Source organism: Poecilia reticulata, chromosome 1 (genome assembly GCF_904066995.2).
Source record: "Poecilia reticulata chromosome 1, P_reticulata-male-v2, whole genome shotgun sequence".
Taxonomy (NCBI): domain Eukaryota; kingdom Metazoa; phylum Chordata; class Actinopteri; order Cyprinodontiformes; family Poeciliidae; genus Poecilia; species Poecilia reticulata.
The window spans coordinates 6,585,585-6,600,549 of record NC_088830.1 but is presented as its reverse complement, the minus strand read 5'-3'; the positions used below and the strand labels follow the sequence as shown (position 1 = coordinate 6,600,549).

The 14,965-nt window shown below is 39.2% G+C and overlaps 1 protein-coding gene across 6 annotated transcripts in view; it reads left to right on the top strand.

Moving 5' to 3' along the window:
- Nucleotides 1–14,965, top strand: part of cacna1ib (calcium voltage-gated channel subunit alpha1 Ib) — a 203,490-nt gene that overhangs the window by 104,326 nt on the left and 84,199 nt on the right. For all 6 annotated transcript variants that reach the window (XM_008434689.3, XM_008434762.3, XM_008434828.3 and 3 more), the window contains 4 exons: nucleotides 5,053–5,395; nucleotides 6,982–7,074; nucleotides 12,399–12,738; nucleotides 12,821–13,227. In XM_008434689.3, the coding sequence (XP_008432911.2) occupies nucleotides 5,053–5,395; nucleotides 6,982–7,074; nucleotides 12,399–12,738; nucleotides 12,821–13,227 (1,183 nt within the window). The remainder of the gene's footprint in view (nucleotides 1–5,052; nucleotides 5,396–6,981; nucleotides 7,075–12,398; nucleotides 12,739–12,820; nucleotides 13,228–14,965) is intronic.

Genomic DNA, 14,965 nt, shown 5'->3' with positions numbered 1-14,965 from the left:
AAACAGTTTCCAGCTCGAGTTGCATTTAAATAACCAAAAGTTGCCAGAATATTGTCTGTATGAGAAGGGAGGAATGAGAGGATGAAAGTTTTCACTCCACTGTAGCAAACGGACAGAAAACAAACTTTTATGTAAGTCGAGTCAAATCGAGGTGGAGGTGAGGATGGGACTAAAATCTAGCAATTATTTCTAATATTTTTGATTGCTATTAAAATATTTAAAAAAATCTGTTCGCACTTTCTAAATTTGGTGAACTGCAGACAGTAATTATATTTCTGTGGGTCAAAAAAGGAGAGAAATCAGAAACATAGGTTTGGAGCTCTACTTTTGAAAATAGGGGAGCAGCTTGACACATTGAGTTTTCACTTTTTCTTTTGTGTGTGTGTGCGTGTGCGTGTGCGTGTGTGTGTGTGTGCACGTGTGCGTGTGCGGTGGTGTGCGCGTGTGTGTTTTATTCAAATAAAAAACTTTATAGTTGTGGAAATGGATAGAGTATCAGTAGAATTACTTCATATGCATCTTAAATGTAAAACCAGAAACATGATTCAGCTGAGAATTAACTTGGCTTGAATCAATAATAAAAAAAAAACCGTAACAAAAAGTTAAAAAATTGAATAAATAAAAAGCTGTGAATCTTGTAAATAAATTATTTAGGGACACATATATTGTTGCTCTGAATGCCAGGTTTTAGTTTTAAGATTTCACAGAGTAAAGGTATTACAAATCAAAAGACTTTAGTACAAACTTGTAAAATCACTTTGTTTTGGCAGATACCAAAAAAGCCCAACTCCAAAAATCAAGCCAGACCTTTTAGTCAAATCATCCTTTGAGTAAAGGCTGTTTTGTTTCTCGGTTGCATTTGAAGTGTTTTCTTCTGTAACATAGTGCATCAGGGCTCACAAAGGAGATGCTGAATGCTTAAGAGAGACTGACTGATTATATTTCTGTGGGTCAAAAACAGAGAGAAATCAGAAACATAGGTTTGGACCTCTACTTTTGAAAATAGTAGAGGAATTTAGTAGTGCCTGTGGTAGCGCCACATTTCTTCTGTTGAACCCGCTCACACACTAGGTCAGTATTATTGCCAACTGTCTGCATTTATCAGTATATTTTTTTCTGCTCTGCCCTTGAGACAGAAACTCAGGTCACAGATTGTTCTGCTGTTCTTTATTTCCTACCCTTCTTTTATTTTAATGAGAAGACAAGTAACGTAAAAATGTATCTTTTTTAGTGTATTTAGTGTTCTTGACTTCTACTTTCTCTTTAAATGCAGTTCAGTTAGCTCATAATTCTATCATTTTCTTTCTGACATCTTGTTTCTTTGCCTTAAAAATAATACATTAAAGCTTTAAACACATTTTTGACTAACTCTGACTTCTAGCAATTGACTATGACGGTAAAAAGATAAATTGGAATAAATAAGGTAGGTGAAACCGGAAGCCTCAGCATATTTTTAAGTCTTAAAAACTATCAAGCACTTTGGAGTCCCATGGACTTGATGGGACACTATACAAGTACAAAGTCATTTACCATTTTACCGTTTAATAAAGCAGATTCAGCACAATGCCAGGATCTCAAACCAAACAGGAATTATACAAAAAGTGGAAGCAACCGGGAATGACAGCAACTTAGACATAAATAGGTAGGCCACAAAAAAACAAATGGCAGCTGCAGACCTCCAAACTACATGAGTCCTTCAGAATCGGCTCAGAACCAGTGAATATAGATCAGACTTTCATGGAATGGGTTTTCATCAGCGAGTCTAATGTAAAGCAGTGAATGCAGTGCTGTAAAGCACACTGCACTTGGACTCTGTAGACGTGTTTTCTCTGTACTGAAGCCTCTTTCGATGGGGGAGTTTGAGTTTTGTAGTTGCCAGGACAACAGCGCTTCCCTGGATGCATTGTGTCAGGTGTAAAAGCCGTTGCAGATGGGATTGTGGCGTTTGGCTGGTTTTGAGGAGGCCTCTTAGCCTCAGTGGAAAAAAAAAGAGAGATATGAATCACTTTGTTTCATTCTTAGGAAATAGAATCAACTACAAAACTTAACAGGCACATTTAAACTCTTACTGTGATTTGCAGATTAGAGGGAAAGAAATCAGAAAAAATTGGTGAGGTTAGTGATTTCTTGGGTTGAGCAGTTGGTCAGACGGCTCTGTGTGAGGCTGATCTGTCACCAGTGTGAAATCAGTCAATTTGGCTGCAAGCAAAAGTGCAAAGTACAACATGCAAGGGTTGGCACACTGAGAAACTACATAAAATGGTCAACCGTGGAACAGACGGCGCTGATGGCGCTGAGTTTGAAGTGCGCATGTTTCTGTATAGTGGCATCTTTCTGCTACTATCTCATTTTGTTCAATTTTACCATCACACGTATAATGAACTCCCTCTGTGTCTCCCCATCCTTTCATCCACTCATCTCCATCTCAGAGAAAATTCTGCTCTATGTTCCAGTCTCAAACTGCAGAGCTGCGTGAGGTGACCATGAAGGACATGCAGTTTTACTCGCTTAGAAAACATAAACAATACCCAAGGCTGAGTGTCCCCTTCATGGTATATAAAAGCATTTTTTCCCTAGTTTTGTCCGCACCCATATCTCTCTGTTTCAATAAATCTGTGGACTGTCTAATCTGACTGTCAAAGTTGGACCTAACAGAACCTTAAACTGAAGGTGATTTCAAATCTTTTAAAAAACAGAAATAGCCAAAATAATTATACGACTCTCGGCGCACAATACACGAAGCCCAGCCTCCACATGAAGCGTTTTATTTAGTTGTGCCTGGAGTAACAAAACTTACAGTTTAAATTACCCTTTTTGTTTTTTGTTTTTTAAATAAGTCACTGTCTAAATCTAGAAAAATAACACTGAGAATTGTATTAGCATGATTTGCTATTGCTCTTTGAATCTTACACTTGTTTATTTTTAATGATGACTCATTTATGTTTTTTTTTTTTCCACTTTGGACCGAGACAGAGTCCCAGTCTGATACTTCATTAAAATCAGTACAATGGTGGCTATTTGCAGCAAAATAGTGAAATCTACTCAGTCAGTGTTGCATGAGCTACATTAGCATTGTGACAGAGGGGCACTTAACTCGCTCTGCCAGGATGTTCCAGTCTCTCCAGTCCCCTTTTCCTGACAGCAAAATGTATTATTTCTGGAGTTTTTGGAAGCTTAACCTCAGTATACTGCTCCAGCTTGACTAGAAAGCTACTCTAATGGATTTAAAACATCTTTAATGCTTAGGGTCACATTAAGATCATGAATCGTCAGCTTGTTGATCTATGATTTGAATGTTAAAATGATATTTAACCACACAACTGCTATCTTGAAGATCTAAATCAGTGTTTTTCAACCATTGTTCCGCGGCACACTAGTGTGCCGTGAGTGATCGTCAGGTGTGCCGTGGAAATTATTCAATTTCACCTAAGGTACCGTATTTTTCGGACTATAAGCTGCTACTTTTTTTCTAAGCTTTGAACCATGCGGATTGTAGCCCGCTGTAGCTTTGCTGTGTTTTTTGTTTTGTTTTTTTTCAACCACCAGGGGGCTCTCTAGCAGGAAGTGAATCATTAGAAGTCAAAATTGTAAATCAAAAGAAGAACGTGCTAATTTTCAACCTGTTCAGGGCTATTTTTAAGCAGCAGGCACGATGGAGAAATGTTTTCAAACTCATATCATGCACCTTTTAAGTTGAGGGCTGTCGATCTGGCACTACGGGAGGAAAATAGAGCCGCTGCATTTAAGCTCGGTGTGAACGAAACCATGGTTCGGCTTTGGAGACAGAGTGCTGCGTCCTTAATATATGCAGCAGATTTATTAGGACGCCGCCCTCTGCTGGGTCCTTATGGAAAATCGAGAGCAGCTTCCAGGTTTTTTTTTGTTTTGTTTTTTTTTTAAATATAAGGCGCTTATATGGTGCGCTCTATAGTCCGAAAAATACGGTAATTGATTTTAAAAGATTTTTTTGAAAATTAATTATCTGCAAATAATGCCATCTTCGAGTGTCTGCTGTAGCAGTGACTAGCGGCGTAATCATGTAATTTTCTTACCACTAGATGGCAGTAGGTACACAGCATTTTACATTACAACAAGAGAATTAGTGATGCATGAATGTTACAGGTAGCGGTGAGAGCATCGTATCTTGAAGACAGTGATGGAAAAGACAGAGAAGCTCAGCAATAGTTGGGTTGGAAAGAACATGGGTCCATTTCCCACAACATATCTGTGTGAAGTGAGCTTCTCAAGCCTGGCTACTATAAAAACTAAAACCAGAGAGAGACTGAGAGCTGTTGAGGAAGAGCTTTGTCTTCAATTTCTGCCAGAAAATCAGATCTGTTTTCATCCAAACATGCACAGGTTTCACTCTAGGTGGGTAAAATATACAAATATTGACATTTTGTACATGCAACTCTTCATATTGTAACAGTGAATATGAAGTGAAATGTTTTCCAAATATTATTGCTTCTTTCAGAATAAGAATTATTTTCTGTATTCCGGCTAAAAGAATGCTTGTGGATTAGTTTGTAAAACAGTTTGAAGATTTCTACAACTTCTTTAAATTTAACACCACAATGTTGTGGCACTGTTCAGGGGTATTTTTGAAGTGGACATGTTAAGTGCAATTTGAAATAAGAAATGTAAAATGTGATAAAAATGCATTTTTGTGTTTATTTGATTCCTATTCAGGAGACTTTGATAAGAATGACTATATATGTAATATAGAGTACACAGAGTATCTTTGTTTACATTTTTGGTTGGTGGTGTGCCTCAAGATTTTTTCAATTAAAATAACGTACCTTGGCTCAAAAAAGGTTGAAAAACACTGATCTAAATAGTTTGGTGAGCAGGGTTTTCATTGGGTTTGGTTTCCACACCAACTATAAAAATCTAAGAAATGTTGTAGTTTTTTGTCTACCAGACTATCAGGTGTGAAAAGCTTCTATTTTTTGGCTGACCTGATTTAACCCAATGCATGATTTTGGCTTTTTAATTGGTCCGCAAACGATATCTGTTCACGTTTCTAACATGACGTCCTTTCAACACTTCCAGTACTACGGGTATCGGTCTCCCCCGACCTTACTACATGGCCGATGAAGATGACGAGCGGCCCTTCATCTGCTCCTTACCCGTCGACAACGGCATCATGTCCTGCTCAGACGTCCCAGCCCGCCGTGAAGGAGGCCGGGCCTGCTGTTTGGACAAAGAGGACGTTGTGTACCGTCAGTCCATTGGACTGAGTCCTGAACCTTTGACCAATGGCAGCGTCAGTGTAGCTGGCCTATGTGTCAACTGGAACCAGTACTACACCAGATGTCACACTGGAAGCAGCAACCCACACAAAGGTGCCATCAATTTTGATAACATTGCCTATGCCTGGATCGTCATCTTTCAGGTGGGTGAAAAGTTCCGTCAGAGTTTTAATTGTTTTGTTTTGTTTTCTATGGCTTTGGTTTGAAATCATGTTCAGCCTAATGGATTATGTCCTGTCCTTCCCAAAGTTCATGACAAGGCATTATTCTGGTTTGAATATTTAAGTGGGCTCAAGGATTTGATGAGCCAATTCAAGCACTTCAAGTGGCTACATGAATTAAGAGCTTTGCACAAAACTGCCTGTGAATCACCGGCAACAGAAAACAAGAGTGGGTCAGGATAAAAACTGTGCCAGCAGCATTTACCTTAAGCATCCACAGAAAAACAGCTTGATGTTATGAATGCAGACCAGACTGTTAGAAAACATAGTCTATTCCAATTAAGTTGTGCAGCCTGAAAATTTTTGAATTGTCATTCACCATTGAGTGTTGTTTACAGTGTTCAATATGCTGCTGTCTTTTTGCTTCTTTTTCTACCAATCATAACTAAAAAGTTCCCTCTGTTTTAATGATCTACGAAGCCTCAAGTACAGCTAGTTTTAGTTTCTGCAATTTTTTGTCTGTTCAAATTTCCAAATGTCTGCGTTTTATTTGGGACTAATAGCCTAAAATGAATAAACAATGATTTCCTTTTGATTTTGTTCCATTCAACATCAAATCTTTTTTAATGCAATAACTTTCATTAAAAATCTAATCATTTTGTTTCTCTGTTATCTTAATTTGTCAATGATCTCCCCGGGCGATAGACGTTTTCCTCTCAGCACGTTTTGCTTTCAGTTTTTTTTTATTACATTTTTTTGGCACACTCAGAGCCGAAAGGCTGCGTATCCATCTGTTACTTAATATTACAGAGAACACATCAGCAAATCGTGGATTCTTTGTTCGAATTCCACTTAGCGCAGCCATATGCAAAACAATAAAAGTTAGCAAAATTACACTGGAAAGTTAACTTTCAGGTTTATCCTGTCCTAAAAACCGCGTGGATGTTTTTGGCCACAGCATATTGTTTTTAGTAGACGACGACTAACTGGCCATCAGTTCAGTGTCTGGACCTTCACTGAATCCAGACACATGCAGACTGTATGTATCTAGAAAATATTAACCCAAAGAATAAAATTCAACGAAGTGTCTTAATTTACATAAAAATAAATGTTGTTTTTGCTGTCAATAAGCTGATAAGATTAATAATAATTTAAATATTGTGCACACAACACAGACCGATTTAGGCATATGGTACACAAATTAGCAAAATTCGGTGTAACTAGACATAAACTCGACCATGGTTGGGTTTATGCCTATGCTTCTAATCGGTCGTTGGTTAATGGGACACATATGCCATTTTGACTGTATTATGATGTTTCAGCTGGATTTGCTACAATTGCTGTCTACACAGATAGATTGTATCCACAGTTTAATATACGCAACATAATTTGGAACAGGTTTTGTTACTGATGTTTTACCTGATTTCAAACTTATGCTAGCAAAACTGTTAGCTTTAGCTTGCCTTGAAAAATAAACAAGCATGTCGCCAAAAAGCTCAAATCCTTGATTGACCCTTTTACTGAATGAAAACTCTGTGGCTCTGAATTTATTGTCTTCTTTGCTTTAGGTGATCACTCTGGAGGGCTGGGTGGAGATCATGTACTATGTGATGGATGCTCACTCTTTCTACAACTTTATCTACTTCATCCTCTTAATAATAGTAAGTCTTGTCTCTACTTTAGTTTAAATCAAAAATGTTGGACACATTGCACTAACTGAGTAAATGCTTAATATAAATGTGAATCTGAATAGGTAAAAAAAAATCACATGTACAGTTTAGTAGAGTTTTAATGAGACATTTGGTTACATTACTAATCTGGACAAACATGATATGAATTATGAATTGTAAGTGTATGATCATATAAGGTTGGCTGAATTCAATTTGTCAGTAGACGTGTATCGTTTCTGTCCTCTGTGTCTTACCTGTGCGCATAGTTACACGTGCACTCTCACAAATCCTTACTCACACACGCACACGCACGCATACACACACACACACACACATGCTGAGAACTGCTGCACAAATCCCTAAAGAATCCTCCCTTTTGTTCCCGTAAAACACTTTTTAATTCCAGTCCTTTAGCTTCTCTATGTGTGCCACAGTACACTTTTGTGTGTGAGCGTCGATGCGTGGCTTTCTCGGTATATTTCTATTTTAGCTTGTCGGGGAGTACTTAGAAGTATGTGTGGAAGTGTTATCATAATGCAGCGTGACTGCTAGCTCCAGCTACTCTGCTACCCAGGGGCTGTCTTGTCTTTTTTATTAGACTTTTAATTGCCTCGCCTTCTGAGGCAGACACAAGCTTTTTTGCTCTCTTCCCTTTCCTCGCCGATACTCTCTTCATTCGTTAATGTGTCACTTCTCCTAGTATCACTCTATCTCCTTGAATGTGTCAATCTCTGCTCCCAGCACTTTCACACCCGCAACACATTCCCCTCCATCTCTGCTTTCTGACTCTCTCTCTCTCACCAGGTCCATCTTTGCCATACGCCATTCCCCTTTCACTGCTTTTTGTCTTCTGTAAGCCTACTATCTCTCTTCTGCTGTCTTCTTTTCATCTCTGTGTTTTGTTGGCCGTATAAGCAGGCATCATTCATGTAACTGGATGCGTTTCCATTACAAAATGTGCGCAAAAACTTTGTCAATATTTTACTAATGTCGACAAAACCACAATTTCGCTGTTTCGTTTAAATAAGAAGCTCAATTAAAATCACGCATGAGCACATTTGTTCACTTTGTTCACGTGACAAGTCAGAAACATCCAACTATTTCCTGTCGACTTCTTCATTGGTTAGCTCCAGTTGTTGTCAGTGTGACTCGGGTGATTTGAAAAACGCGTTTCCATTGCAGTTTTGCGAAATGAACCAGTTTCGATTGTCAAAAAAAAAAACCACCTCATCCTAGCGCCAAAACATTTCATCAAAAAGAACTGGCATATTTCGATTAAGCAAATTTATTTTCAAAATTCCATATATGGTCATTGGAAATGCTGCTACAGTCCGTCTACAATCTATTCTCAGACACCTACTGTCACAACCAGTAACACATTCAAAGTTATTTTCTCACACACACAGACACTCACACACTCAGAGGCACGAAGACAAATTCTCACGGTCTGCCTCTGATTTGCTGTTGGACACTATCCAACACATCAAACTGCCGACGTTGGCTTCCTTCTGCCGATTTGTGAAATAATGGCCCCCTTTTGATGTGGATGCGTCGTTTACCAAAGGATGAAGAGAGGAGGAAGGAGAGAAGAGTAATAACCAAAGGCAGGAGTGAGGATTTGTGGAAATTAAAATAAAGATGATGAAATGTGTGTGAAAAAATATAGAGAGGGGGAAGAATGGCCAGATATGCAGCGAGGGATACGCGAGGGAGAATCGTAAGATACCGAGTGGGCTTAAGAGAGTCGGTGATGAACGGGGATAAAACAGGAATGACTGACAGACGTGAAGAGGAAAAACCGGGAGGTGATGGTGACAGACTGGAGTGTCGGTATCAAATCCGGGAGAGGATTGGAGGGTGAGCGAGGCGAGGCGAGGCGAGTCCCGTCCCGTCTTTGATGTCAATTGAAATGTCCTTAATTAGAGTGAGTCTCTCAGCGTGTCCTCTCATGGCTCACGTGCGCAGGGCAGACACCCTGATCACAGGATCGGGGTAACAAGCGTGTCATACAATAAAATACATGCCAAGCCCTTCAAATTAAGCCAGTGTAATGCTACATTAAGGCAGGTACATATATAGTACGTGTTATACAGCATAAAACATCAAAAGCCTGGCATAATTTGAATACCAGACTGAGCACTATTGCAACATTCAACACATCTGATCAGCCAAGGCCCACTGGGCTGGAGCAGGACCCATTTTTACCTCGCCACCTTTCACAAGTCCCTCTTCCAGCAAACCAGCTCCACTGTTAAACTGTTGCCAGTGCTTACTTTGCACCAATTCCCATTGGTTTCACTACTTCTTCTGACTCCAGAATCATTAAAGTGTAGCACCAAACCTGAGCCGGACCAGAGGAAGGAACTGCTTTGGTGGCTGCAGGCTAACTGAGACCAGCAACCAGTCTAAACATTCAGCGCCACCATTAAAAACCTGGAGTTAGTTTTATTTCCAATCTGCATAGTTTAACTCAAAAACGTAAATTTACAACACTTGAACGTTAATGAAGAAGCCACATTAGGCAGTCCCTTCACGAAGTTGTGACGTTGAGTTCGCAACTGTTGACGCAAATTCAGTCATTATTCACAACTTTTTGCGCAGACTTGGGATTTTCACCTGACATTGTGACGTTAGTCAGATGTTATAAAAGCTTGAGTTACTATTTTAGTGGCCAAAGGATTGACAACAGTTGTACCAAGCATTGTGCAGAATTTGTCAACATGGACATTGTGAATTAAAAGATACAAAAAATCAAAAAATTAAATCCAAGCGTACAATTGTCCTTCAGCAAAAAATTATTATTTTTATTTTTATTTTTTTTTACTATTATGGGGCATTTTATACATCTTTACCACCCCTGGTTTTTCACAAATAGTCAAGTTGCTTTGTAATTGTAATTTGTACATTAAAACCAAAAAATTAAGCAAGATATTTATTTCTCTTTCACTTTCTGCATTCCAATTTGACATTTCCTCCTCTATCTGTCAAACCTTCATCAGCTCTGTTGCATCACATTTCAGCGACTCTCTCCCAAACACATAAAGTGGAGTTAATTGATTTGAGCTCTTTACCAGTCTGACATTATCAGCTCTGTTTGTACTCCCGCTTGTCATCGTCAAACCGGCGGACAGACGGAGAGACTTTTATTAATGTTCAACAGACTTTCCAACGCAGAGTACTAAGCCAGTGAGCAACGAAGGACTGAACGTATGGAGAGAAAAGGAAGTAGGAAGAGAGGGAGAGGGGTTGAAACGGTTTGGCGGTTTCGCTCCGATGCGGATAAAATGAGGTAAATCAAACTGAGAGATGGGGTGGGATACGGAGAGGATGACAGGAGATATGGCTTGAGGGGAACTAGATGACAAGAGATAGCATCAGATGGAGAGACTGATGAAACGAGTCGGATCAAGCTGACAAATTCCTCAGAGTGATTATCATCGTCGAGAGTTTGAACAAGAAACCCAGCAGAGCTGGAGCATTATTTGGAAAACAGCTTGACTGTTTAATTAAGATTTAGCATCCTCAAACAACATCCTCAACATTATTTGGTTTCAAAGGCTGTCTGATGCAGCCTTCTGCTCTTACATGCGACTGTGACTCAAACAGTTGAACGTATTTCTACAATTTGACAGTGTTAATCAGTGGCAGAAATCTCAAAGCACATGTTATCACACCAACATAAATGACTAACCGTGCTTGTAGGCTCAGTTTAACTGCAAATTTAGGATGTTATTGTATGGATCAGTTTGCACATCGTGCATAAAGTGTCTCTCAAAAGTGTCTGCAGCCACATTTCAATGTTTTGTTGACGTAGAAAAAATTGTAGCCATGATAAATCCTTTGCACTCATGTAATGTCTAAATCAGCTGGAAAAATTGACAAATCTGTCAGAAATAAAAATGCATGAAGCAAGAAAAGTTTCAAAAACTTGGTTTCATATGTCTGCACATTCCTCAACTAATTACTATGTTGAGCTTTTTTGACTCTTTTTCAGAACTTTGTTTTCTGGAGTTCATTATACGTTTAGCTGTTGATTCATTTCTTCTCTGGAGTGTAAAGTTTGTAATCAGTATAAAGTCGGTTAGCTGTTGACTTGTGACACTCATGGTAGCAGCTTTTTGTAGCAGCTGTGCTATGCTAGCTTTGATTTGTTTATTTTGAAAGAGCTGACTATAGTAAGACAAATCTATGTCTGTCCTGTCAGTGTACCAAGAGAGTGTGAGTATAAATATTTCAACGGGGAAGTGAATGTGCTGAATGGGTTCTGGGATATATTATCGCGCTTTCTGTCCACGAGTCTTGAGAAATCAACTGAAAAAGCAGCGAGTCTGATGAAAACTCAATACTTTGAATCGATGAAGAGGAGCTTTATCCATGGAGCACTTTCCCACAGCGCCCTATATAGACACGCTCATACGTCTGCTCTCACCTGCTCGTATTGACGCAGCAAAGGGAGAGAACAGAATCGGCTGATCAGGATTATTGATCACTACCTTCAGAGATGTATCGTTTTCCTGGCTTCTTGCACTGGTTTTCAAAATGAACCCTGCAGGTTGGGATGACCTTGATGTTGTTGTTTACCCCACTCTCTTTCTACGCCAAAACTAGATGTTCAATGTATACAAATCTAAATTTTTTATTTTTTTTTTTCTGGACGATCTGCCATTAAATCACCCCGTTAACTTTTTCCAACGGTCTCCATGTCTGTTTGCAAATGAGATAAGTAAATTAAATAAATTCCAGTAGTCTTTTTTTAAAATATATTTATAAATTGGAGCCTTAATGTGTAAAAGTCAGTTTTGATAAGGTTATAAAGCCCAAGAATCATTTTGCGCTTTTCCTTAAGCTTGATCCAGATGCTAAAGAGACTGAGGTTATTGGTTCTTGACGCAGCCAATCAGAATTGATTTCTGACCCTGGTGCCTTTGGTAGCTGTCACTTGCTCTTCACTCATTCTGTCAAAAAGGTTATTTGTATAGCACATTTCAGCAACAAGACATTTCAAAGTGCTTTACATCATAAAAACAAAAAAACAAAGTAATGCAACATAGAATCAACAATCGACACATTACATTTAGACAATGCAATTGATAAATTCTTCATTAATTATGATTCAAAGGCGACTCCAAACAGGTGGGTTTTTAGTCTAGATTTGAAGGCACTAAGTGTTTCAGCAGTTCTGCAGTTTTCTGGAAGTTTGTTCCAGATTTGTGGTGCATAGAAGCTGAATGCTGCTTCTCATCGTCTGGTCTTATGCTTCTCTTTTTAAACTTACTGGTTCAACCAAACTTTTTGCACACCTATCGCCCTCTCAGGTCGGTTCCTTCTTCATGATCAACCTGTGCCTTGTGGTCATCGCAACCCAGTTTTCAGAGACCAAGCAGCGGGAGCACCAGCTAATGCAGGAGCAGCGCGCTCGCTGCTCGTCCTCTTCAACGTTGGCCAGCGAGCCGGGAGATTGCTACGAAGAACTCTTCCAGCTGGTCTGCCACTGCCTCCGCAAGGCCAGGAGGCAAATGGTTGCCTTTTTTAACAGTTTGCGAGGTAAACCCCGTGGGTTTCGGGGCGTTGGGCGAGGAAGACGAGGAGGGGATGAGAGGGAGAAGAAGGCCAATGGAAGGCGAGAACTTGAGAGGAGACTTGTGTCCAGGCCAGGTAGGTGGCTGAGAACATGATAAGCAGCAGTAGACATAAGGCACACGATATACACTGACCTCCAAATGTTTTCTGTTCCCAGGTCATCCGTGCCCTCATCATCATAAACCAGTTCACGCCTCGTCAGCTGAGCCTGTAGCCCTGACCACTGCCTCGAAGGCAGACGGTTGTCCTCAGTGTGCTGCAGCACTGGAACTTAAAGACGGAGCGGGAGCCGTCTGTGTTGCTGGCGATGAAACAGAGGAGGAAGCTGTGGACAAAACTGACAATGAGGATAAGCAAAAACAAGGAACCAAAGACGAGGACAAAAAAACCCCGAAAAGTGCCGAGAACCATATAGGATGTAGCCCGAAGAAACGATGCAAAGAATTTTGGCAGGACACGAGGAAGAAGCTGTGGGGCATTGTAGAGAGCAAGTACTTTAACCGAGGCATCATGATCGCCATCCTTATCAACACCATCAGCATGGGGATTGAGCACCATGAGCAGGTAATACAAGCATTAATTGATAACACACCTAAGGTAGCATATTTGGCCGTCTTTTTTTCCTTGGAGCTTTATTATAGTTGTTAATACGCCAAGGATCGACATTTTAAGGTCATGTCCAGGTGTGTCTGTAAAAGTTCTTTGTCACTTAGACTGTGCATCCTTACAGATTCAGTATCTCAGGGGACCAGAAATAATCATTTTTGAAACCAAGTTCCAGAGTGGATACAAAGTGGTGGTTTAATGTTACCATGTGGCAAGATGCTCTCTCTTCTGCATGTGGCTCACTCTGACATATAGCAAACATGGCGCCATTCTGTGTTATTTGTATTGCTGCCTTGCAGTGTTACAGCGCCGTCCATTGGCCCGGAATAGCTATTACATCATTTTCTGTGATGCTGCACATTTATTCTTGATCACAAAAATGTTCCGCTCTCGTCTCATTGAATACAGGGCCTCTCCAAAGCTGATAAATGAACTTAGTGCAAGGAATTGTGATGAACTATTTAAATTTTTAGTATTTGCTTTTTGGATTGACTTCCAAATTGAGCCATCTTCAGAAAATGTCGCAAGGTTCCCAAAGCCTAAAATGATCTTTCATTGGCAGACTAAACACAACAACAGGATTTCAGAAGATTTATTTACTTACATTACAATGGCAGAATGTGAAATTTTGGTTTAATTTAGAGAAAAAAAAATCTTGGTCCTACTTTGTGAGCCTTAAGATTATGATCAGAAACAAATAAAAAATGTATTCAAGTTCATTTTAAAAACAACTTATAATCTCAAGGGATATAAACATTAAAATACATTGAAATGGAGATATTCTCTTGTTCCATATTTAGGTTATTCCAAAATAAATGCTTTCCCCCCCAAAAAAAATTATAATAATATATATATGTATATATATATGCAATGGTATTTGAAATGTTTGATGTTTTTTTCCATATTCATCAAAAAGTAAAAACCAAGCTAAAGTTACATTAGCTGTGTTATATTATCAGAACAAATCAAAGTGATAATATGACTGAATGTTGTGATGATGAAATCAGGTTATATTAACCTTCATTTTCCTCACGCCTATAATTTATCACTAAAAATATAGTAACAAACTTTACATTGAACCTCACATTGAAGTTAAGTTGAAACAAATCATCTTACTTCTGACTCACTTCCACGCTAGCTGTGTTATTCCAAGAGCACTTCCTGCTGAAAATGTTCAAACAAACTATTTCCTGTTGCAAAGTTGTTTTAAGTGTGGATTTAGAAAACATTTTCCAATGCCAATTAAAATTTCTCCAACTCAGAGTATAGCGAAGAAAACCTTCCAACCCCTACTGTAATATAGAGTTAAGAAGTGAATATGGGAATAAACTGGTGTGTTGTCACTTTGTCAGCCTGGAGTAATGTTTGTAGAAGTTTTGAGGAGGAAGTAAATTTGTAGGGATCCAGGTGAAATGTGGAATGTGACTTACTGATTATTTCCAAAACCTAAAGGACATGATTTCACCAAGATTAATAAAAAAAAAATGTTTATGTTCACCAAGCCCCACAGTAATAAAAGCAATGCAGTGGCATGTTTTCTAGCTTTTTCTTCCCCCTCTGGTTTCTATGTTTTACTGTCGCTCAGCTTTTTTGAACTCTTTGTATTTCTATCAATATTTCTCTCTCTCTCTCTGCCTCTCTCTCTCTTGCTATACCATCGCCCACTCATGCCTGCCACCGCCGCAGTGGTAGGTCG